Source organism: Lissotriton vulgaris, chromosome 2_1 (genome assembly GCF_964263255.1).
Source record: "Lissotriton vulgaris chromosome 2_1, aLisVul1.2, whole genome shotgun sequence".
Lineage (NCBI taxonomy): Eukaryota > Metazoa > Chordata > Amphibia > Caudata > Salamandridae > Lissotriton > Lissotriton vulgaris.
Window position 1 is genome coordinate 1,452,682,346 of NC_141687.1, and position 22,846 is coordinate 1,452,705,191.

The window sequence follows — 22,846 nt, forward strand, 5'->3', positions numbered from 1 at the left end:
TGTAACTATTCTCTGACCCTGCTTCAAGGGTCAGAGCAGGGTCAGAGAATAGTTGCAAGTAGACAACGAGTCACCAGGAAGCACTTACAGGCTTACAGCAGCAGGTGCCCAAGTTGAAGTTAATTTCTTTGTAACCCTTTTGTAAAAGGTTACAAAAAAATAGCTTCAACTTTTGCACCTGCTGCTGTAACCCTGTAAGTGCTTGGCTGAAAATTCGTCCCCGCTGATTCGCGGATTTTACCGCGAGTTCGCGAGATTCGCGGATCGTGAAATCGTGGAAAATCCGCAAATTCCGCGAGTGGAACAAATTTTCAGCCCATGCTTAGTTAAAACTACAATTTTAAACTGTAACAACCACAGGCAAAGACAGTAATCACATAAAGGGAAAATTGTTTTTTTAACAACTTTTGTTATTTGGAAGAAACAGCACTAGTCTGTCTCCTTACCACTTCCTGGACTCTGCTCGCTGCAATCTGCGGCACAGGAAGGTTGCAACTCACAAGATGGAGGAAAATGGTTTGGGGTGCACCCAGCAAAGCCTTAAGGGGCCTAGGCAAGTGTGAGGGGAAGACTCAGAGTTGCCTGGTAACTGATTAGTCAATAGTCTGCTGGCCTGGGGGTGGGGGCTGGGGAGCTGCTTCACCTGTTCAGAATCTCCTAGGAGACAGACAGGCTCAATCCACACTTTGGACTTCTGCAGGTAAAGGCCTTACTAACTTGAAATCCAACATTGCTGTTTGAATACAACTTTAATCCCTCTCCTGGCCAAAAAACAAAGTGCACAGTCCCTAGTAAACGCTGTTTAAACAGCCCACAGAAGCACCCTCTGAAGTAGAATATCCCTGTTGCTAAGGGGGGGCTGGTTTCACTGACTTGTGAACACAAAATGGTGGCTGTTTTAACTTACAGGTCTCAGAGCAGAGGAGAAATTTGGAGGGAAAACTGAATTGTCAACAGGAATGAGGGGGATAAACTACAGAGTTTGGACTGCAAATCTCACAATTCAACATGTTAAATGGAAACAATCATGGGCAGGGAAACCACAAGTTTAAAACACACAACAGGTGATAACATATGCATTCACAGTCAGGTTAAAAATACAGTTTTAAACTGTAACAACCACAGGCAAAGACAGTAATCACAGAAAAGGAAACTCATTTTTAATAACTTTTTTGGGGGGGAAGAGACAGCACTAGTCTGTCTCCTTACCACTTCCTGGACTCTGCTCGCTGCAATCTGGGGCTCAGAGAGGCTGCAATGCACAAGATGGAGGAGAATGATTTGGGGTGCACCCATCAAAGCCTTAATGGGCCTGGGCAAGTTTGAAGGAAGTAGTCAGAGTTGCCTGGTAGGTGAATAGCCAATAGTCTGGTGGTCTGGGGTGGGGGCTTTGGCACTGCTTCTCCTTTTCAGAATCTCCTTTGAGACAGACAGGCTCAATCCACACTTTGGACTTCTGCAGGTAAAGGCCTCACTAACTTGAAATCTAACAATGCTGTTTGAATAAAACTTTACCCCATCTCCTGGCCAAAAAAATAAGTGCACAGTCCCCAGTAAACACAGTTTAATGAGCTCACAGAAGCACCCACTGATGTAGAATATCCCTGTTTCCGGTGGTAGTGGGCTGGTTTCACTGGATTGTGTACACAAAATGGTTGCTGGGGGAGAACTGTTTTAATCTACAGGTCTCAGCGCAGAGGAGAATTTGGAGGGAAACTGAATTGTAAACAGGAATGAGAGGGATAAACTACAGAGTTTGGACTGCAAATCCCACAATTCAACACGATAAATGCAAGCAATCATGGGCAGGGAAAACACAAATTTAAAACTTAAAACAGGTGATAAAATATGGAATCACAGGCAGATTAAAACTACAATTTTAAACTGTAACAACCACAGGCAAAAACAGTAATCGCAGAAAGGAAAAATCATTTTTTTAACAACTTTTGTTTTGGGGAAGAGACAGCACTAGTCTCTCTCCTTACCACTTCCTGGACTCTGCTCACTGCAATCTGGGGCACAGGAAGGTTGCAACTCACAAGATGGAGGACAATGATTTGAGGTGCACCCAGCAAAGCCTTAAGGGGCCTGAGCAAGTGTAAGGAGAGGAGTCAGAGTTGCGTGGTAGCTGAATAGTCAATAGCCTGTTGGGCTGGGGTGGAGGCTGTGGAGCTGCTTCTCCTGTTCAGAATCTCCTAGGAGACAGACCGGCTCAATCCACACTTTGGACTTCTGCAAGTAAAGGCCTCACTAACTTGAAATCTAACAATACTGTTTGAATAAAACATTACTCCTCCTGGCCAAAAAACAAAGTGCACAGTCCTTAGTAAACACAGTTTAAACAGCTCACTTAAGCACCCTCTGATGTAGAATATCCTTGTTGCTATGGAGGGGCTGGTTTAATTGGCATATGAACACAAAATGGTGGCTGGGGGGCACTGTTTCATCATACAGGTCTCAGCACAGAGCAGAGGAGAAATTTGGAGGGAAAACTGAATTTTCAAAAGGAAAGAGAGGGATAAACTACAGTGTTTGGACTGCAAATCCCACAATTCAACTAGTTAAATGGAAGCAATCATGGGCAGGGAAAACTACAAGCTTAAAACACAATACAGGTGTTAAAATATGTAATCAAAGGCAGGTTAAAACTACAATTTAAACTGTAACAACCACAGGAAAAGACAGTAATCACAGAAAGGTAACATTGCTTTTTTAACAAATTTTGTTTTTGTTTGCACTAGTCTGTCTCCTTACCACTTTCTGTACTCTGCTCACTACAATCAGGGAAACAGGAAGGCTGCAACTCACAAGATGGAGGAGAATGATTTGGGGTGCACCTAGCAAAGCCTTAAGGGGACTGGGCAAGTGTGAGGGGAGGACTAAGAATTGCCTGATAGGCGAACAGCCAGTAGTCTGTTGGCCTGGGGGTGGGGGCTGGGGAGCTGCTTCTCCTGTTCAGAATCTGCTAGGTGACAGACAGGCTCAATCCATACTTTGTACTTCTGCAGGTAAAGGACTCACTAACTTGAAATCTAACAATACTGTTTGAATACAACTTTATCCCCTCTCCTGGCCAAAAAATGAAGTGCACAGTCCCTAGTAAACACAGTGTAAACAGCTCACAGAAGCACCCTCTGATGTAGAATATCCGTGTTGCTGGATAGGAGGGGGCTGGTTTCACTGGCTTGTGAATACAAAATGGTGGCTGCTAGTGCACTGTTTTAACATACAGGTCTCAGCACAGAGCAGAGGAGAAATTTAGAGGGAAAACTGAATTGTCAACATGAATGAGAGGGACTACAAATCACACAATTCAACACGTTAAATGGAAGCAATCATGGGGACAGGTTTAAAACACAAACCAGGTGATAAAATATGCAATCACAGTCTGGTTAAAACTACAATTTTGAACTGTAACAACCGCAGGCAAAGACAGTACTTACAGAAAGGGAAAATAGTTTTTTTAACAACTTTTGTTTTGGGGAAGAGACAGCACTAGTCTGTCTCCTTGCCACTACCTGGACTCTGCTCACTGCAATCTGGGGCACAGGAAGGCTGCAACTTACAATGTGGAGGAGAATGATTTGGGGTGTAACCAGCAAAGCCTTAAGGGGCCTGGGCAAGTGTGAGGGAAGGACTCAGGGTTGCCTGGCAGGTGAATAGCCAATAGTCTGCTGGCGTGGGGGTGCAGGCTGGGGAGCTGCTTTTCCTGTTCAGAATCTCCAAGGAGCACGACAGGCTCAATCCACACTTTAGACTTCTGCAGATAAAGGCCTCACTAACTTGAAATCTAACAATACTGTTTGAATACAACTTTACTCCCTCTCCTCACCAAAACACGAAGTGCACAGAATCTAGTAAACACAGTGTAAACAGCTCACAGAAGCTTCTCTGCTGTAGAATATCCCTGTTGCTGGGAGGGGGGCTGGTTTCACTGATTGTGATCTCAAAAATTGTAGCTGGGGGTGCACTGTTCTAACATACAGGTCTCAGCACAGAGCAGAAGAGAAATTTTGGGGGAAACTGAATTGTCAACAGGAATGAGAGGGATAAACTACAGAGTTTGGACTGCAATTCCCACAATTCAACACAATACATGGAAGCAATCATGGGCAGGGAAAACCACAAATGTAAAACTTAAAACAGGTGATAAAATATGCAATCACAGGCAGGTTAAAACTACAATTTTAAACTGTAACAACCACAGGCAAAGACAGTAATCACAGAAAGGAAAAATCTTTTTTTAACAACTTTCGCTTTGGAAAAGAGACCGCACTAGTCTTTCCCCTTTTCACTTCCTGGACTCTGCTCCCTGCAATCTGGGGCACAGGAAGGTTGCAACTCACAAGTTAGAGGAGAATGATTTGAGGTGCACCCAGCAAAACCTTAAGAGGCCTGAGCAAGTGTGAGGGGAGGAGATAGAGTTGTGTGGTAGCTGAATAGCCAATAGACTGTTAGCCTGAGGTGGGGGCTGTGGAGCTGCTTCTCCTGTTTAGAATCTCCGAGGAGACAGACAGTCTCAATCCACACTTTACCTCACTAACTTGAAATCTAACAATACTGTTTGAATACAAGTTTACTCCCTCTCCTGGCCAAGAAATGAAGTGCACAATCCTTATTAAAGACAGTTTATCAGCTCGCAGAAACACCCTCTGATGTAGAATATCCCTGTTGCTGGAGGGACTGGTTTCACTGGCTGCAGAACACAAAATGGTGGCTGGAGGAGCACTGTTTTAACATACAGGTCTTAGAGCAGAGGAGAAATCTGGAGGGAAAACTGACTGGAAGGACAGGGATGAACTACAGAGTTTGGACTGCAAATCCCACAATTCAACATATTAAATGGAAGCAATCATGGGCAGAGAAAACCACAAGTTTAAAACACAAAACAGGTGATAAAATATGCAATTACATGTAGGTTCAAACTACAATTCTAAACTGTAGCAACCACAGACAAAGACAGTAATCAAAGAAAGGGAACATCGTCTTTTTTAACAACTTTTGTTATGGGGAAAGGACAGCACTAGTCTGTCTCCTTACCACTTCCTGGACTCTGCTCACTGCAATCTGGGGCACAGGAAGTCTGCAACTCACAAATTGGAGGAGAATGATTTGGGGTGCTCCCAGCAAAGCCTTCAGGGGTCTGGGCAAGTGTCAGGGGAGGACTCAGAGTTGCCTGGTAGCTGAATAGCCAATAGTCTGCTGGCCTGGGGTGGGGGCGGGGGAGCTGCTTCACTTGTTCAGAATCTCCTAGGAGACAGACAGGCTCAATCCACACTTTGGACTTCTGCAGGTAAAGGCCTCACTAACTTGAAATCTAACAATACTGTTTGAATAAAACTTTACTCCCTTTCCTGGCCCAAAAATGAAGAGCACAGTCCCAAGTAACACAATTTAAACAGCTCACAGAAGCACCCTCTGATGTAGCATATCCCTGTTGCTGGGGGGAGAGCAGCTGGGAGGCAAGATTGGTAACACACCGGGGGGAGGGGCCGTGGGAGCAACAACAGTGGAAAAGGGGGCAAAACGGCAACTGAGAAAAAGACACAGAGACAAAAAGGTACAAAAAGACAAAAAGACACAAAGAGACAAAAAGGGACAAAACTGCACAAATAACTCTGAATGGGAAGAATGCTTTATATGTTAATTTTAAACCATGGTGGTGCGGCATTTGTTATACCTAAAATTGGATACAGACTTTGTAACAACTGTACTGTTAGATGTTAAAGAACAAATAGTATGGTCTCCAATTACAACATATTTTTGGAAATCAAATCCCAACTTGATGTTTAAACAAGTAATCCTTTCACATTCCCGTGAATGCCTACACTCTCTTAATATTGATTGTGACAGTATATTATGAACCTGATTGATCTGTCCAATCTGTTTAATTTACATGATATTCTCCCTCTATCTTTCTCTCTTGCTATCCTTCTCATATCTTTTCACAGTTACCATCGGGTATTGATTTTGTTATTTGCATATTTGCCTTATCTCATATCCTAATTTGTTGATTATTATTTCTATTCTTTCCTTTATTGACATCTGTATTTTTTCTGGGAGTATTATATTTTACTGTGTCAAGCTAAAATATATTGATGATTAAAGTTAAAAAAGTTTTCAAATTTCAAAAAAGGTTTGTGCGGATGAGTAGGAGACTGCTACATTTCTGAGGTAGAGTTAGTTGAGCTGGTGATGTTCTGTATACAATCCTAGTAGGGCTGTGGCAGACTCCGCCTTACTATTTTTGGGAGGAACTGGCCGAGGAAACACCTCAGCCATCCCAGAAGCCATTCTACTGAAGGCCAGGAGTTCAGAATTATATAGTTTAATCCACCAATACCTCAAAATGAAACCAGTATAATCTCCTAGAAAGATAGGAGATGGGAAGACGTGTGGCCTAATAGCCAGAGCTGCTGACGTTGGAACTGGGTAAACAGGTGTGTGTCCCCGTGGCGCCTGAACATCCTATAATTCTTTTCATATCAATAAATCTCCCTGAGACTAAAAAATTATAATTTTGTCCTTGGCTAATGTAGAATCTGGTGGGCCTGTAAAATGCTCTAATGCACTGGACCGCATTTGTGCTATCAAAACATTTCAAACAATTTTTAAAAAATATCTTTTATTTTTCATACAAGGGGCAACCTTCTAACCCTCAGATCAGTTGATAATATTAGCTGAAGCAGCTTAAATGAGCAAGAGAGGTATTACATAAACTAAGTTGCTATCAGCTGTTTCCAGCGATTCACAATCTAGAAAGAAATGACATAGATATGATCAACAGATCCCGAAGTCTGTCAGCTTCCATTCTAGCGGAGCTTCATCTCTGTGCGCTTGTACGACTTGCCGATTCCATTGCCTGTGGACCAGTCAACACCGTATCGGTGGGCTTCTTTGCCATTGACCGCATAGCGAGCATTCAGATTGGAACTATAGCATCCGTGATACCACCAGGCACCCTGCACAACCCTGGCACAGTCTTTACTGTCACGGTCATATGTGGAAAAGGGTTTTCCACTGTGTGACGAAAGGGCGTCCCCTGTTAAAAAGAATCACAGAGAGTTAGACAATATCAGGTACCTTACAAAAAAACGTGTTACAGCAGATTCAGACAGTCAGAGGAAATGCATTAGTAGTGTGTTCAAGATTTCTCCTTCTCATGGATTTAAGAATTGCACGCATATCAAGACAACATCTGAACCCATTACCAAACCACCACTATTCTGTGTAGTGAAGCAGCAGGGAATGTAGATTAAAGCATGAAAATGGCTCTGAAAAAGGTCACTAAAATTAAGAAAATTGAGTACCAGAAAGAAGGGGGCACTGGAATGGTGCTTATACATCTGCCTACCAATGCGTGTATATACATATGTGTCTAGATATATATATATATGTGTGTGTCTGTTTGGAGCATACCAGGCATTTTGATGTATCAGGGTCTTAACAGATATCTTATGGATCTCCATGACATGCAGTAGGCATACCTGACATTTGCTGGGCTTATGGGAGAACACCATGACATATGAACACCATCCCTAGCATATGGCTCAATCATTGTTATATGGAGCTATCTATTGCATACAATGGGCATCCCTGAAAATTGTTGGTTACCACTTGTAAATGGTGGACACATTTAACATACAGTAGTCATAAAGGGCATATTAAGGACCTCCCAGTTGCATGGCAATCCTCCTGAGTGGCATATGGTGTCAACCTGTCATATTGTGGTCATCATCTATGTATGGTGGGCATTACAGTCATCTCGTTGACATCTCAGGTACCTTATCTGCGCACCTGGTGCACGTTGTGGGTAGCTCTCTACTTGGGAGTAGCTTTAAAAACATTTTGAGTATACGTCATGCACCTAAAATCAGCAAGATCTTAAGCCACTATTACATGTCTTAGAAACTGTAATCCTATCTTCAAATGGGCCTTGATCTACCTACATACATACATAACAGGAAAACTTTATTGCAACATCTTCAATTATTAAGTTATTCAGGTTAATGTAGGGACACATCCGACTCCTGCTTGTGCATGCTATGTGAGTTAAACAATAAACACAAATACGTGTGCATTCTAATGTTATGTCTGCGTCTCCTTCATTTGCAATTACTCTATTTGTGAGTATGAGGGAGGACAACCCTGGAATATGGAGGTAGGTGATGGTCAGGGGTGGAGGGGACAACTCTGACAAATGTTGGCCCTGAAAAACTAGAGAAAATTATGATTTAAAGGTCATGCACAGTATATTGATGGCTCTAATAGCAACATTTTATCACAGGCAAATTGTGCGTACTTTTTCCCTAAGGGGGCATAAAAAAAAATATCAACTTCTGGGGTGCATCATGTTTCCTTGGATTGGCACGCAGGAAAGGACTTGATTATTTAATCCGTGTCCTTTCAGAGTCAATGGCTTTTGAGCAAATTGATGTGAAAATTGTGCTTTAAAACACGCTTTTTTACTCAATTGTTTTCAAAATTTCCACTAGAGGAGAATCGCTTCAAAGTTTCCCCAGATGAGATTGTGCACAGTGTGGTGTCTTCCACTCAAATGAAATAATAAATCAGGAACAGATATACTTGAAGAGAAGGCTTTAATTAAAACCTCAGCCACAGGATCAATCATCAACTGACTGGTGGAACCTTCAAATATTCCAGAATCTCACATGAGACTAGAATACCAGGAGAAGGAAGTTCCAACAAATTAAAGATACATAACAAGTAAAGATAGCATCATCACACATCTCCCTTCTTAAGGAAAAACATTAAGCAATGAATTTTAACAAAAGAACAAGTAGAGAAAAGAACAATAAATGAATAATTTCACAAATAAACAGAAGATCAAGAAAAGACTTATAGAGAATAATCCCTCAAATAAATAGGAGGCCTACGTACTCTTTGACTCCTAAGGGAAGAAGAAGATAAATTAGCATCATTGAAAATTGGATGATGTAGCCCTACTCTTCCCCCCGAAACTTCTTGAGAAGGAAATCTTGACTTAATTACAACTACTCTACTCCTATTCCATATTCTTCCATCCTCTGTTTTAATTGCATTCTTAAAAACGTTCACCATTGCTCTCACATTGGTATACTTTGACCAGGTTCTGCAACCAACAGGAGCTTTTATCCGAACAAAATCACCCACAAAAATCTTCTGAGCAACCACACACTTTCTTTTATCGAAATACTGCTTTCTTTCATCTAATTTTCTTTCTTCCTTCGAACGCCACTCACCAATTCCATTATCAACCATCCACCCAGGACACAACCAAGTGTTGGGAGCCCTCCCTTTAAACAATTCAAAAGGTGATCTCCCAGTTGTTGAATGAGGTGCAAAACGGTAGGCATTAATTCTTTCTTGTAGAATAGTTTTCCAATTTAATCCTTATGATCTAGCTAGCTGTATAGCCTCTTTCAAAGTTTTATTGACTCTCTCAACTGCACCATTCGTTTCGGGATGATATAATGAACATCTCTTATGTATTATTCCACACTTACTCATATACTCCTCAAATTGCCTTGAACAAAATTGAGGCCCTTTATCTGAAAGAAGACTATTTGGAAAACTCTCCTTCTTAAAAATGGCATCTAGAAATTTGATTACCTCCTCCGAAGTAATCTCCCTAACAGCACATACCTCAATCCACCTAGAATATAAATCCATTAACACCAAAAGATAAAGCGTATCACTTACACCTGATAAGGGACCAACTATGTCCATAGCCAACTCGTCCCAAGGATGTTTTGGTAGTAATCTCTTCACCATAGGCATCTGTTTCGTCTTCAATATTTTATCACTAGCACAGCACTCAGGACAATCTCTCACCAGTCTCTCAATCTCCAGATCCATTCCTGGCCACCAAAACTGCATACGTAAAATCTCTTTAGTTTTGACAATACCAAGATGTCCTGAATGTGCATGGGATAATAACTTATTTCTAATACCTAAAGGTGGAACTAGCTTTGTACCACGAGTTAAAAATCCAGAATTCATTGAAAGCTCATCTGAAATTAACGCCCAAGGTTTGTCTAAGCGAGAGTTATTACTTAGAGAAAGCATAACTTTTTTAATTTCTTCAACTTTTTCCAACTCTTCTCTCCATTCTTTCTCTTAAACAGCTCCCTCTGTTATCTCACGAACACTTAAGGAATCATGAGACACACCAAAATCATCTTCATCGTCAAAATTTTCCTTACCCACCATTCTTGACAAACAATCAGCTGATTTGTTTGAACTTCCCAGAATGTAATCAACAACAAAGTTAAACTCCTGTAAAGAAACAATCCATCTCCTGATTCTCGAGGAAATAGAATCTAGGCCTTTTTTATCAAAAATTTCTTTCAAAGGTTTATGATCTGAATAAATAAGTACCTTCGTGCCCCAAATTAAATTTTTCAACTTCCTCAATGCCCAATATATAGCAAGAGATTCTTTTTCTATTACAGAATAATTGAATTCGGAACCTCTTAAACACCTTGAAGAACAACACATTAAAAAATCTTTTCCATTCCTCCTCTGAACCAGAACAGCACCAAGTCCTTTTTCACTCGCATCTGTAAATAAAATTGTAGGTAAACCTGGCACAAATGCTTGAAGAGAGGGTGCTTTATTCAACTCACTCTTAATACCATCATATTCCTTTTTACACTCATCGGTCCATTTATACTCAACACTTCTTGACGTCAACCTTCTCAAAGATTGGGTTTTATCTGCAAAATTACAAATAAATTGGCCATAAAACTCCACAATGCCAAGAAAGGAAATTAATTCCTCCTTGTTCTCTGGTTCTTTTACCTTGTTAATGGTGTCTACAAGTTCCTTTTTCGGAAAAATTCCTTGACCAGTTATTGTATGACCCAAGTAATTTACTTCTTTTACTCCAAACTTACACTTACCTTTCTTAAGTGTCATGCCTGCATCTTCCAAACGTTTCAAAACTGCACACACACGCATATAATGTTCTTGAACACTGTTCCCATAAATCATCCTGATAACATCTCACTCCAGATAACCCTTTCAGAATTTTTGCCATTATCCTTTGAAATACAGAAGCTGCAGACACAAGACCAAAAGGCATTCGCTAAAGAATGTGGTGTCTTCCACTCAAATGAAATAATAAATTAGGAACAGATATACTTGAAGATAAGGCTTTAATTAAAACCTTAGCCACAGGATCAATCATCAACTGACTGGTGGAACCATCAAATATTCCAGAATCTCGCATAAGACTAGAATACCAGGAGAAGGAAGTTCCAACAAATTAAAGATACATAACAAGTAAAGATAGCATCATCACACAGAGTGCTTCACTTGCTTGCTACAATTCAGGGCAAGTACTACCCTTTACCACTTACCGCGATTTGAAAGATCACCACTGCAAGAATAGAGGGAGAACAGTAATTTGATGACCACTTGTTACTTTGTATAGCATCCAAAGATGGTTGGCCATTAAGCTTTAGGGTTTTAAAAACAAATTTGAAAGTGCAATGCACACTCTCCTCTGTACTTTGTGTTGTATTCTTGATGCTCACAGTAGACTCAGACACCATGGAGATAGGTCAGCACATATTTAATTTTGTTTCTTAAAGAGACCATGTCTCCATGCTTCTACTTCCCTTCTCTCATAAACCCTATCCGTCTTAATCCCTCCCATTTCGGTTCCTAGCTTTCCTTGTTCTGTCCTCCCTTCTGTTTGTCTGCTGGGTCCTGGTGCCCCACACATTACCTGCTACCACAACATTACATCTTGTAAGAGTGATAGTACTTGGCAAATTATCATATATCATTTGTATAAACAATATAAAATAAAAAAAAGCAAGTATCTTAGTTCATATTCAAGATATTGTCCACATCAATACATACACATTGACATAACTACTAATTATTTTAACTCTCATTATTTCCTCTCCCTTTGATTTATCAATATATTTATTTTTATGTATACACTAAGGAAGCTATTAAACCATGACAGTTTGTGGTGTCAATCATCTAGGCTCCCACTGTTGTTCTGTGGATTGTGGTACTATATCCCCTTCAAACGAACATATCATTTACATACAATACAAATAGAAATGATTAATCTTCCAGTAGTCATGTTAGCTCCCTAATAAAGGTAGTATCTAAAATAAACAATCAGCTGTGTTGTTTTGTTATACTAATCATGCTGTAAATATGGAACTACAATGTGATGTTATCAGAGTGAGTTCATGTGAAATCCTTTCCTGAGAGATTCATTGTTAAAGGTCACATGATGTTACTTCCCATGATATCATTAATGTCAAACGATTTGTGATGTCACTTCTGCTCCCATGATATTTTGTTGAATCACCTATAGGAGGCTCTGTCCCTCCCAAGACCCAGGTGTACTAAATGAGGCGATACATTTGTATATGTGGGATTATGTAGGAAGGAGAGTCCAGCATCACCTACAAACAGGTTGTGAGGTCTTAACGTGATTCGAACTGAGAAAAAGTATACTGCGTGTGTTTGCTATTTAATGGTTTTTAAATGATTGAGCAGGTTTGGAAAATTTACTTCAAAGAAAAGGCACAGAAGTAGGATGCCTTACGGGTTTCCTAAATTACTGTCTCTTGTGAAGTATGGTTAGTAACTCTTTGCACTGAGGCTGAAGCTCAGAATGGACAGGTCCCAAGCCTTGTTGTCATCTTTGAGAGATCTAGGCGATTAAAATATGAAAGAGTGCCATTCATGAATAAGAAGGAGAAGGCTGGGGAACATCAAGACAATGCCCTGTCCCTTCTGCTGCAAACTGAACCCATACACCCATGTTGTAAGGGCTGTCACCAAATGAAAAAAGATTAAGGAATTACTATGAATGCTAACACCCATAAACATTATAAAAAAAACATGAACCCATCAATTATTGTCATTAGGGGCCTGATTTATTTTTGGACGGGTGACCCACCGATATCAGGGCGACAGAGGACATTATGTCTGCCAGCATGATGGACTACCACCTACCAAATTTGAAGATCACCAGCCTACCCAGTGGTGATCTCTGCGCCTTCAGACGAACTGCTGGCCCTGCAGATCCTCTGTAGGCACTACAAGTTTGGTGGGCATCTGGCATATTTAACGAGGTCGTTCACTAAATTAGTTTTTTTTTAAGAAAGATACTCCCAAAGCAGCAGTTTGTTTCTGAAAAAAAATTACACCAACAGCCTGGAAGACTTCTCACAGAGTGGGGTCATGTTTATTTTCTTTCCCTAAATGCAATATTTACCCAGACGATGATGGATAGAAAAACAAGGGGGAGTATTTATGAGAGGCTTGTGTCACGTTTGCACCACTCAGATTGATACATGAGTGACACAAGCCTCTAAGCCAGATATATGAAGCCACGCAAAGCCACTTTATATATCGTCTGAGATCAGTGATAGTATTTGGAAAACAGTTTCATTTTCCCTAATAACTACAAGTAGGCTTCACCATTCTCCTTGCTCTCTCTGAGTACTCATTCGAAGATATGTTTAAATGTCCAACTTACTAAACATTTGCCTTTGACATTAATTAACCTGCCAACAGTTGCTTCCTAATTTACTCACAATCCCCGTATGAGGTGGTCTTTGGCCGACCACCAAATATGTGGGGGACGCCCATGCCTAAGAAAATAACCGATGTTGATTGTAATATGCTGACAGATTACCTTGCCTCCTTGATGTCTGCACTCCAATCATGTCGTTCACAGGTTGCCGCAGCCTTTCCCGACAACACTGATGTGAAGCCACACGATGTCCGTCCTGGCGACACTGTGTTGATTCGCAACTTCGACAGGAAAAGCCCGCTGGAGCCCCGCTGGAAGGAGCCGAAGATCGTCCTTCTGACCACGAAGACGGCAATTAAAGTTGAAGGCCGAAAAGGGTGGATCCACACGAGTCATATTAAAAAATGTAATGAACTGTTGCCAGAGACTGACTCTTTCACCCCCTCAAAGGACTGCCTCGATACTAGTGACTTTAAAGTTCCCAAGAGAGAGAAAACTCCCCAAGAGGAGTATAAAGCGAAACTACGGTCTAGCAAGTCAGACAGTTTAATTGTTTAAGTCCTCCCCTAGGTGAATCGGTTGAATAGTTTCTGACATGTATCCCCTAGACCGAGATAGAGAGAGAGAGAGACAACTCAAGAAACGTGCATATTGTAAATCACTCCGTAGTCACTGCATAGTGACATTATTGGTTATGTTTTGTCTAAGTCTTTTGATTATTGTTACCAGTATATTGCTGCCTATATATTACCCTATCTTCAAGCGTGAACAATCTGCTTATAATATTACTGCCGAACATTCTTTTAGCGAATTACCCCCTCATGAATTATCTTACAGACTTGCGCTGCGCAACAACACATTCATTAGTATGTTACATCACTCCCATCAGACTAATAATGCTACAAACTGTTGGATATGTGGCCGACTCCCTCCCTATCAGAAATACAAGGGAGTTCTGCCCCTCTTTCCGTACCCGTTCACACACAATGGCTCATGTGGAGCATGGTTTAGAATAATTAATTCCTTAGATCCTGATATTGCTGTTTTCGAAGGAAATTGGGTTTGGGGAAACCTGAACTTAGTTCTGCTTAACGCCTGTTATCCCGACAAGAAGGGACTTCCCACTAGGATAGGAACTGATCTAGAAAATGAAGTATATGGATTAGGTAATTATACAATTAACCTTATGATTCTTACTGTCGAATCCGAAGCTGCACCAGTTTTGCCTGCTATGTCAGTATTACCAGTCACAGGTGACTTATGTGTCAGAAAGAAGGGTTCAGTACACTTAGGTCATAGTAAATGTACTACTGTGGTCGAATTCAGTGATCAAGGCAAGTCTTCATTTAGAGCTACTCGTCATTCCTACTTTGTTTGTGGCCATACCGCATACATACGTTTACCTCCAGATTGGGATGGTACCTGTTACATTGCATTCCTTCTACCACCTGTTTTCCTAGCCCCTCCTGATTATCACAGAAATACAAATCTAGTAACGAATAGACTCCGAAGAGATCTCCCGATTGTCGACTATACTGAAACGGCATGGGAGCAATACACAGACTTCAATAAAGGTTTCTTCCCCTACTTAGGTACTGTCTTTATTAGTAAACTGATACGAAGATTAACTAGAACCCTCGAAGCAGTAGTGAATGAAACTACCTCCGCTCTAGGCAACTTAACAGAGGAGCAATCTGCCACGCGGGTTGTTGTTCTCCAAAATCGTCTTGTTATTGACGTCATCCTAGCAGATAGGGGCGGAGCTTGTAAGGTCATCGGGTCGAGTTGCTGTGTTTTCATTCCAGAAAACGCGCCAACAGTATATAAAGCTATCACACGTCTTCATAAAATTGCAAGTTTGATACATCAGAATCCAGGCACCTGGACTTGGTCCGGTTGGTTCTGGACAACGTTGACCGCTTGGGGATGGAAGATCCTATCCTTCCTAGGCATTGCCCTTCTCATAGTATTCAGTTGCTGCCTGTGCCTACAGTGTGGGCCAGCGATTTGTGGTCTGTGCGCCACATCTTGTATTCCACATTCCAGTTTTCACTCAAAACGCGAAAAGAAGAAAGAAGAGCAAATGATGTTACAAGAACAGACTGATCGGTTCATGAGGATCGATATATCATGAAGGGTCCGTAGGGAACAAGGAGAGAATGAGGAAATATAAATTTTATGGTCAAGAAATGTTCCCTAACGTGTACCCCACCGTCTCCATGTACGAGCTTAAAGTGCATGTAACTTCCCTCCTGTGCCAGCTATGAAGACGCAAATACATTTGCGTCCAACGTAAACATGTCCTCTTTCAGATCCACCCTGAACGGGTTGAATATTCCGTTCCTAAGTATGCCATGCCAACGTCTTTTTGTGGTGTACTTTACACGTTTTTCAGCTCTGGCGAAGTAGGCCTCTGAATTCTGCCATCGAGCCTTTTCCTGCCTTCTGACTCTGAACGCCTCAGCCTGGGCTGCCTCTGTACCCGTGACCTCTGCCTTACTCCCTGCGCGGCTAACGGCGCTTAGCTCAGCCTGCTGCCTGCCAAGACTGTATTCAACCTTCGAATTATCTGCTCCGCTCCTCAAACATACATTCCTGCCTACTAGTTCAAGTAAACATCCTTCCAGCTGCAGAGCAAAGGGCCCGGCCTCACTGTCTCCGTGCAAGTAATTTATAGCTTCTGTTACCATGGTAGGCCCATGCCCCCTTGCATCTCATGCAGACACGTAGACGCTTATACACGCACTCACAGTCAGTATAGAATAGCCTCTGCCCAAGAGACCTTTCCCTCTAGATAATATGGTTCCCAAACATCAGATATCAGATATGATATAGGTACGAGTTGATCTGACATGCCAGACTTCTGTCTCTTTCCGCTAGTGTAAATGTCAAGTCCCCTGCACCCTCCAGCTCCACGTCAATCACACGTCATGCAGCTGCGCGCGCATCCAGGCTTCAGATTTCTGCTGACATTGCAAAATTCTGCTTTGTACCCACCTACTTGTGACACTTACATGTGACGTTTCTAGCACACACCTCTATGTTCACGCCTAGTTCACGCCTTTTGATTACGTATTGCTAACACGTGTGTGTTTTTATCTTGTTTCTCTCAGCTGTTACGCCTACTGTATTGGTATTCATTATATGGTTTAAGTATAAAAGTTATGTCTTGTCAATAAAGTACGCTCTATCCCTTCCTGCACCCCAGTGGTGTCAGGAACCCGATATCCGGTACCAGAACCATTCCTTTTTAAGGAATAAAACCCCTAAGAACTCTAACACCACGGACTCTGCGTCTTTCTTTCCGATTGAGTTATTTTTGTTTAAGTACTTACCTGCATAGAAATTAGGACGGTAAATCAAATATTTACCACAGGTGGACGTCTCTCCGTGAGGCTCTGGCTGCCGGCTGGCGACCGCGGCCTCTAGTGCCCATTTTAGGTGTCCTCACACATCACAGTGTCCACCATCGGATCCCAGAAGTGGCAGCGATTATGCCGGTGTGCCTCGATTGCGGATGTGTGGCACAGCTGGGTCGAAAACACTCCCCCTGAAGCCTTGGCGAGCGACCTCCCCAAAATGGGGGACCAGCGCCGGAGTATCGCGGATCTCTAACGGCCGGCTAACCCCAGTGTCGCCCGGGCAGGTTAAGCAAGGCTGAGTGGGAGGTGGCTGTTGGGATCGGCTGACCGGTCCTTGAGAAAACAAACCCCCTGGATTGTCGAGCTGCGCCACAGCAACAGTGCGGAGGTGGGCCCCTCCCCCCCATCCCCCTGTCTAGCCCACTCACGAAAAGGATCCCGAGCTAGCACCCTGGGATATAACGGGACAGCAGCGCATGAAAAGCGGAGCGGAGGGAGTCAGAGACCGGCACCACAGGGACGTGGGCCCTACAATCACCAGGTGAGGTGGCGGCCCGAGCCCAGCAGCCCAGAGACAGCGCGCAATTTACGGGGCAAGCAGCCACACCACGCCGCGCTCAGTGACTGCCATCGATGCCCCTACGAGGCCCCAGCGAGGACAGGCATGGGTAGCCCTTCAGGAGGAGGCATCCTGGAAAAGAACTGCCTAGGCGTCATGCCCGCAGCGCAATAGAAGATTACGAGCACGCTTGGGCTCGCCCTCCCTAACCGCCGGCAAAGCCGTGGTTGCGCAGGTCAGGCCGGGGGTGTGGGCCTGCTGCCCGGGTGCACCGAGAGCAGCTGGGCGACCCCGAACACCATCGCCGTCTGCAGCCGAGGCATCCACAAACCTGCTGGGGGGGCATAAACAGAGAACCCTGTTGACCAACATCACCATCCCCCCCGCTCACAGTTGGTGAGGTGCCAGACTACATCAGCGCAAAACACAGCGACCAGCACCCGGTGCCAAGCGGCCACCCTGGCACTCCCTGCAAGATAAGAGTCCCTTGTCGCCCCAATCGCATCCTCGGCACTGTGAGGGAGTGGGACCCTGTTACACCATCGGCCTGGACTGCCACTGGAGAGCGCACCAACACCTCTCTGCGAATACAGCTCCACGCCCGAGAGGCGGAGCCAACGAGCTGCCACTGGTGATCCTTCAAACGGCGAGACCAGGGTGGGCCGCCAGCTACCGCCGGCTCCAGAAAGACACACCGGGAAGTCGACCCCCTTCATCATGGGCCGCCCACAGAAGACGCCCGCCCAGACGCCAGCCATTACGAGGTCACGAGACAAACCATCCAGAGAGGACGCTATGTCTAGAAAACTGGACCAAGTCTTAGCGGCCATAGAACACTGCAGAGTGGCGATGGAAAACAATTTCGACACCCTGGCCACAGACCTCAACATCTTGCGGGACGACCACAGGAAGCTCGCTGACAGGGTGAACCAGGGCACAGCGACAATACAAACAATGGAGCCGCAGGTGCAACAACATCACCAAACTTTAAAAGACCTCCAAACCCAGATCCATATCTTTGAGCAAAAGACGGATGACTTAGAGGGGCACTCCCGTAGAAGCAACATCCGCGTCATGAATCTTTCAGAGGGGTGGAGGGGGCCGACCCTGTCAAGTACATCACGGACTGGATCACAACATTCACACCCGCTGAGGACCTGACCCCCACTTCTCCATCGAACGGGTGCACAGAGTAACAGCGTGGAAGCCCAAGCCGGGCCTCCCCCCCAGACCCTTACTGATGAAACTACTACACTTCCGGGATCAGGACACTATTCTCCGCGTGGCCAGAGTTCTAGGTCGTCTGCAGGTAGAAGACAAGCAAGTGATGTTGTGTCCCGATTACTCCCAAGCAGTACAGCGTCAAAGAGCCACCTTCCAAACAATCAAGCGTACCCTGCACCAACAGAATATTCAATATGCTCTTCTGTTCCCAGCTCACCTCAGGATTGTCAACGACGGGAGCACACAATTCTTCTCTGACCCGAAGGAAGCGAACACCTGGATGAAACAACATCTACCGTGCCGAGCTAACACCTCACCCACATGAAACAACTCTGGAGCGTGCAGGGGGGGATGACGACCTCGAAAACTCACCCTAACACAACTGGAGGCATGGTCCAGCCCCTTGGGAACAGTTCCCCGGATCTGACGCAAATTATCACTGAGCGGCAGAAGGCGCTGCGAGCGGTGGCCGCCCTGGACCCTGGGAGGGGAGGCGCGGACATAGAGGAGGGCCCCCACCTATTCAGCTCGGAGGATGAGGGCAGTGATGCGCCCGAGTCCCGGGAGGGCTCTGTGACACCTCCCATGGTGACTCCCCAAACAACGGACACTTTGATCTAACAAGGCAGCGGCAAGCACAGGATACTCAGCAAGATTAACGAATTCTGAAGCCGGACCATGGTCTGAGGCGAACCCTCCCCGCTCGTCAAGTTCAGAGACTTGCTGACTGTTGGCCTACATTGCGGAGACCATCATGACCAGAGGCTTCCCAACCCAGCTGACCCCGGAGATAGATTGCAACACCTCGCGAGAACACTCCACTGAAGCTTTCAATGACCGCGGAGCCGGGCCGGCGGTGGCCGGACAGATGTCCTTCCACGACCCCACGATAATGAACTAAAGCTTTATGCAAACCAGTTTGGACGCTTTGCTTTGTGCAACGGGTCCCCGATGTTGAAAATGTATCCCAAAGTTGCAGTTTTTTATTCCCTTTTACATCCTACTTTACTCAGTTATTCCCGAGCGAGCAAGGGACGCACAGAGTGAACAGCTTAGACTTCTGGACGGCAGGGGGTGGCGGGAGGTGGGCGGGAGCAGGCCGAGCAGGGGGCACACCCGAGACAGACACTCGGATCGCACGGACGCCGCATGACACACAAAATGTCAAACACAGACTTCACTATCCTCACGCTCAACGTCAGGGGCATGCACACGGCCAGCAATATAAAACTTCAACAAGACCAGGTGGCCCTCCTACAGGAGACACACTTGACGGCACACGAGGTAGACCGATTGGAGTAGCGTGGCTCACTGGTTAGAGGCGGCAGACCCGAGAGCAGAAGTCGGCCTGGGACCAGGGTTCAATTCCCGACGCCGCAGGGTTGTGGACTTTGGTCAGCGGACTCGATAATTCTCGCTTCGGTGCTTACTCTAATCAGGGGTTCCACTCGGCAACTCTGGGCATTAGCTTGCCTCATCTCCACAACAGCCCCATCAATTCCGGGGATGCCTGGCTCCACCTTGGGGACTCCCGGCAGGGACCATTCCACAGGGAAAGCCAGGACGGGTTCCCCAGAGTTACACAGCGCCAGGAGACCTATGGACGGGTAGAAGTGCGCTTTACAAGCTCAAATACATTTACATTTACATTGCATAAAAAATGGCGTGGCGTGATATGCACCACTGGGTATTCCGCTTTCGCCAGAGGCACACTCTTATGGATTAGGCCGGGGGTCCCCTTTAAAGAGCACACCAGAATCATCGACAGGGAGGGCCGTTATGCAATACTGATAGGCCTGATAGAAGGCCAATCTATCCTTGTGGGGTGTGTGTGTATGCCCCCAATACAGATAAGGAACAATACTGGAACACCCTTACTGGTGTCTTGGGCCACTATGCAGGCATACCTTGGCTCCTGGGAGGGGATTACAATTGTGCTCTAGACTTACACCTCGACAGATCACACCCCCACCACTCCACTCGCCAGCACAAAAACAAACGGAGCGCTTCCGCTGGTGGCTGGATCCCTGGTCCTTGGTAGATGCATGGAGAGCGCTGAACCCGACCGAGCAGCTCTACTCTTTCCATTCCATCCCACACAACCTGCGAGTGAGACTAGACAGGTTCCTATGTACCACAAACCGAATACCCAAGATAAGGCATGCAGATTACATTGGGCGAATACTATCAACCATAACGCACACATAGTGATCCTTCGCTGGCGGCCACCTCACCCCCCCGGTCCCAACATGGAAACTCCCCCAGGAGTGCCTCACTGATCAAGCCTTACGCCACACGCACGGTGAGTTCATCAGGGAACACTTTCTACACAACGCTGGCACAGCCACTTCCAGGGCAATAGAGTGGGACGCATACCAAGTTAGTGCCAGGGGTCATTGCATTCAGCAGGTTGTGGGAATGCGGCGCACACTAGAGCAGACACTGTGCAGCACAGAGAAATCGCTGGCGGATCTCTCCCGGGACACGGATCAAGGGAAAGCCACACTTATGCAACTCTCAGCAGCAAAATTCGGACACGCGGAGGCTATGAGGGACCTGCGCAAATATAACTTCCGCGCCTATGCAACTTGAGCACATAGGGAGGGCAATAGAACAGGCGCGCTCCTAGCTTGGCTGACCAAACAGGACACAATGGCTCACCCCATCATGGAACTTATGGATTCACACGGCCACCTTAAACACTCCCAACTTGACATCTTACACATATTCCACGACCACTACGCCGCGGTATACCGCACCCCGGTGCCGAAGACACTGCGCGAATTACCCCAATTCTTAAGCACGTCATGCATGCCTGTCATAACTCCGGCAGATAGGAAAGATCTAGACAGTACAATTACACCCCCGACATAAAGCGCGTCATAAATTTGTTAGCAAAGAAGAAAGCTCCTGGCCTGGATGGCTTCCCCCTGGAATACCTCAAAACATTTGCGGCTGACCTAGCACCCCACTTGGCGTCCATATACGGGGAAGCTCTGACTAAGGGCAAACTACCAGCCTCATTCAGCGAGTCGCTAGTCGTAACGTTCCCAAAACCGCACAGTAACCCCACCCTTCCGGCCTCTTATAGGCCAATTACACTACTAAACGCGGACTGTAAACTCCTGGGGAAGCTGTTAGCCTACCGCTACAGTCAAATCCTCCCAGCTCTGTTCCCCGCCGCAACACCTCCCACAATTTATGCCGGATATTCCACATACAACATGAAAGTACGGACTGTTTCCCGTGAGTAGCTGGATAAGGCGTGTGACACCCTGACCTGGCCCCACCTTTTCGCTGTCCTGCGGGCCATCCAGATAGGTTCCACTCTGATGGCATACACCCAACTTCTGTATAGAGGCCTAACCTCCAGGATTAGAGTCGGAAAATTAATTTCAACCCCGTTTCCAGTGGAGAAGGGAACCAGACAGGGGTGTCCCCTCTCCCCCCTTCTGTTCGCGCTGGCTGTGGAGCCCCTGGCCATTCAGTTGCGGCAGGAGGGAGAGGGTTGGGGCATCCCGTTTGCGGGCACGTTTCACTGCGTTTCCCTATACGCAGACGACCTGCTAGTATATGTTCGGGACGTAACAGGCGATCTCACCCCAATCTGGCGTACTCTGCAGGAGTTCGGGGATATGTCAGGCCTTAAAGTAAACTGGGACAAGTCAGCAATATACCCACTTAGTCCAGACCTGGCACCCCACGATCTGCAGATAGGCGCACAGACCTTAAAATGGAGTACAGAGGGCCCCAGATATCTGGGTGTGCGGTTATCCCAGTCTCCGGAAGACCTTTACGAGGGTAACCACCGCAGCGCACTAGCGGGCCTTCGTTCTGCAATAGGCTTCTGGAAGACACTGCCCCTGGCGCCTATAGGGAAGATAGCCATTGCTAAAATGATAATGGTACTTAGACTACTGTATCATTTCACTAACCTCCCGATGAATTCACCTATATCCTTCTTCCGCAAGCTGGACAGGCTCCTTACAACATTGATCTGGGGGGATGGGCGACGCAGAGTAGCCCTACGCACTGTGCAGCTACCCACTACGAGTGGAGGTCTGGGCGCCCCATCCTTCTAATCATATTTTCAAGCTGCGCAACTCCAGTGTCTGTCTCATTGGATAGCAGAGAGGCAGATGGGAGAGAAGGTCACCGAAAACGGGGGGCTGCCTCTACCCCTCATTC

General features: G+C 45.3%; 1 protein-coding gene across 2 annotated transcripts in view; it reads right to left on the minus strand.

Annotated features, from left to right (window-relative positions):
* LOC147732746 (ficolin-1-like) overlaps nt 1–22,846 on the minus strand; it is a 574,771-nt gene that overhangs the window by 85,752 nt on the left and 466,173 nt on the right. The window contains exon 8 of one of the 2 annotated variants that reach the window (XM_086957311.1): nt 5,591–7,042. The exons of the other annotated variant lie outside the window; for it this stretch is intronic. Within the exon in view, the coding sequence (XP_086813437.1) occupies nt 6,813–7,042 (230 nt within the window). The 3' untranslated portion in view covers nt 5,591–6,812. Of the gene's footprint in view, nt 1–5,590; nt 7,043–22,846 lie in introns of those variants that run through there. 2 annotated transcript variants of the gene reach the window in all.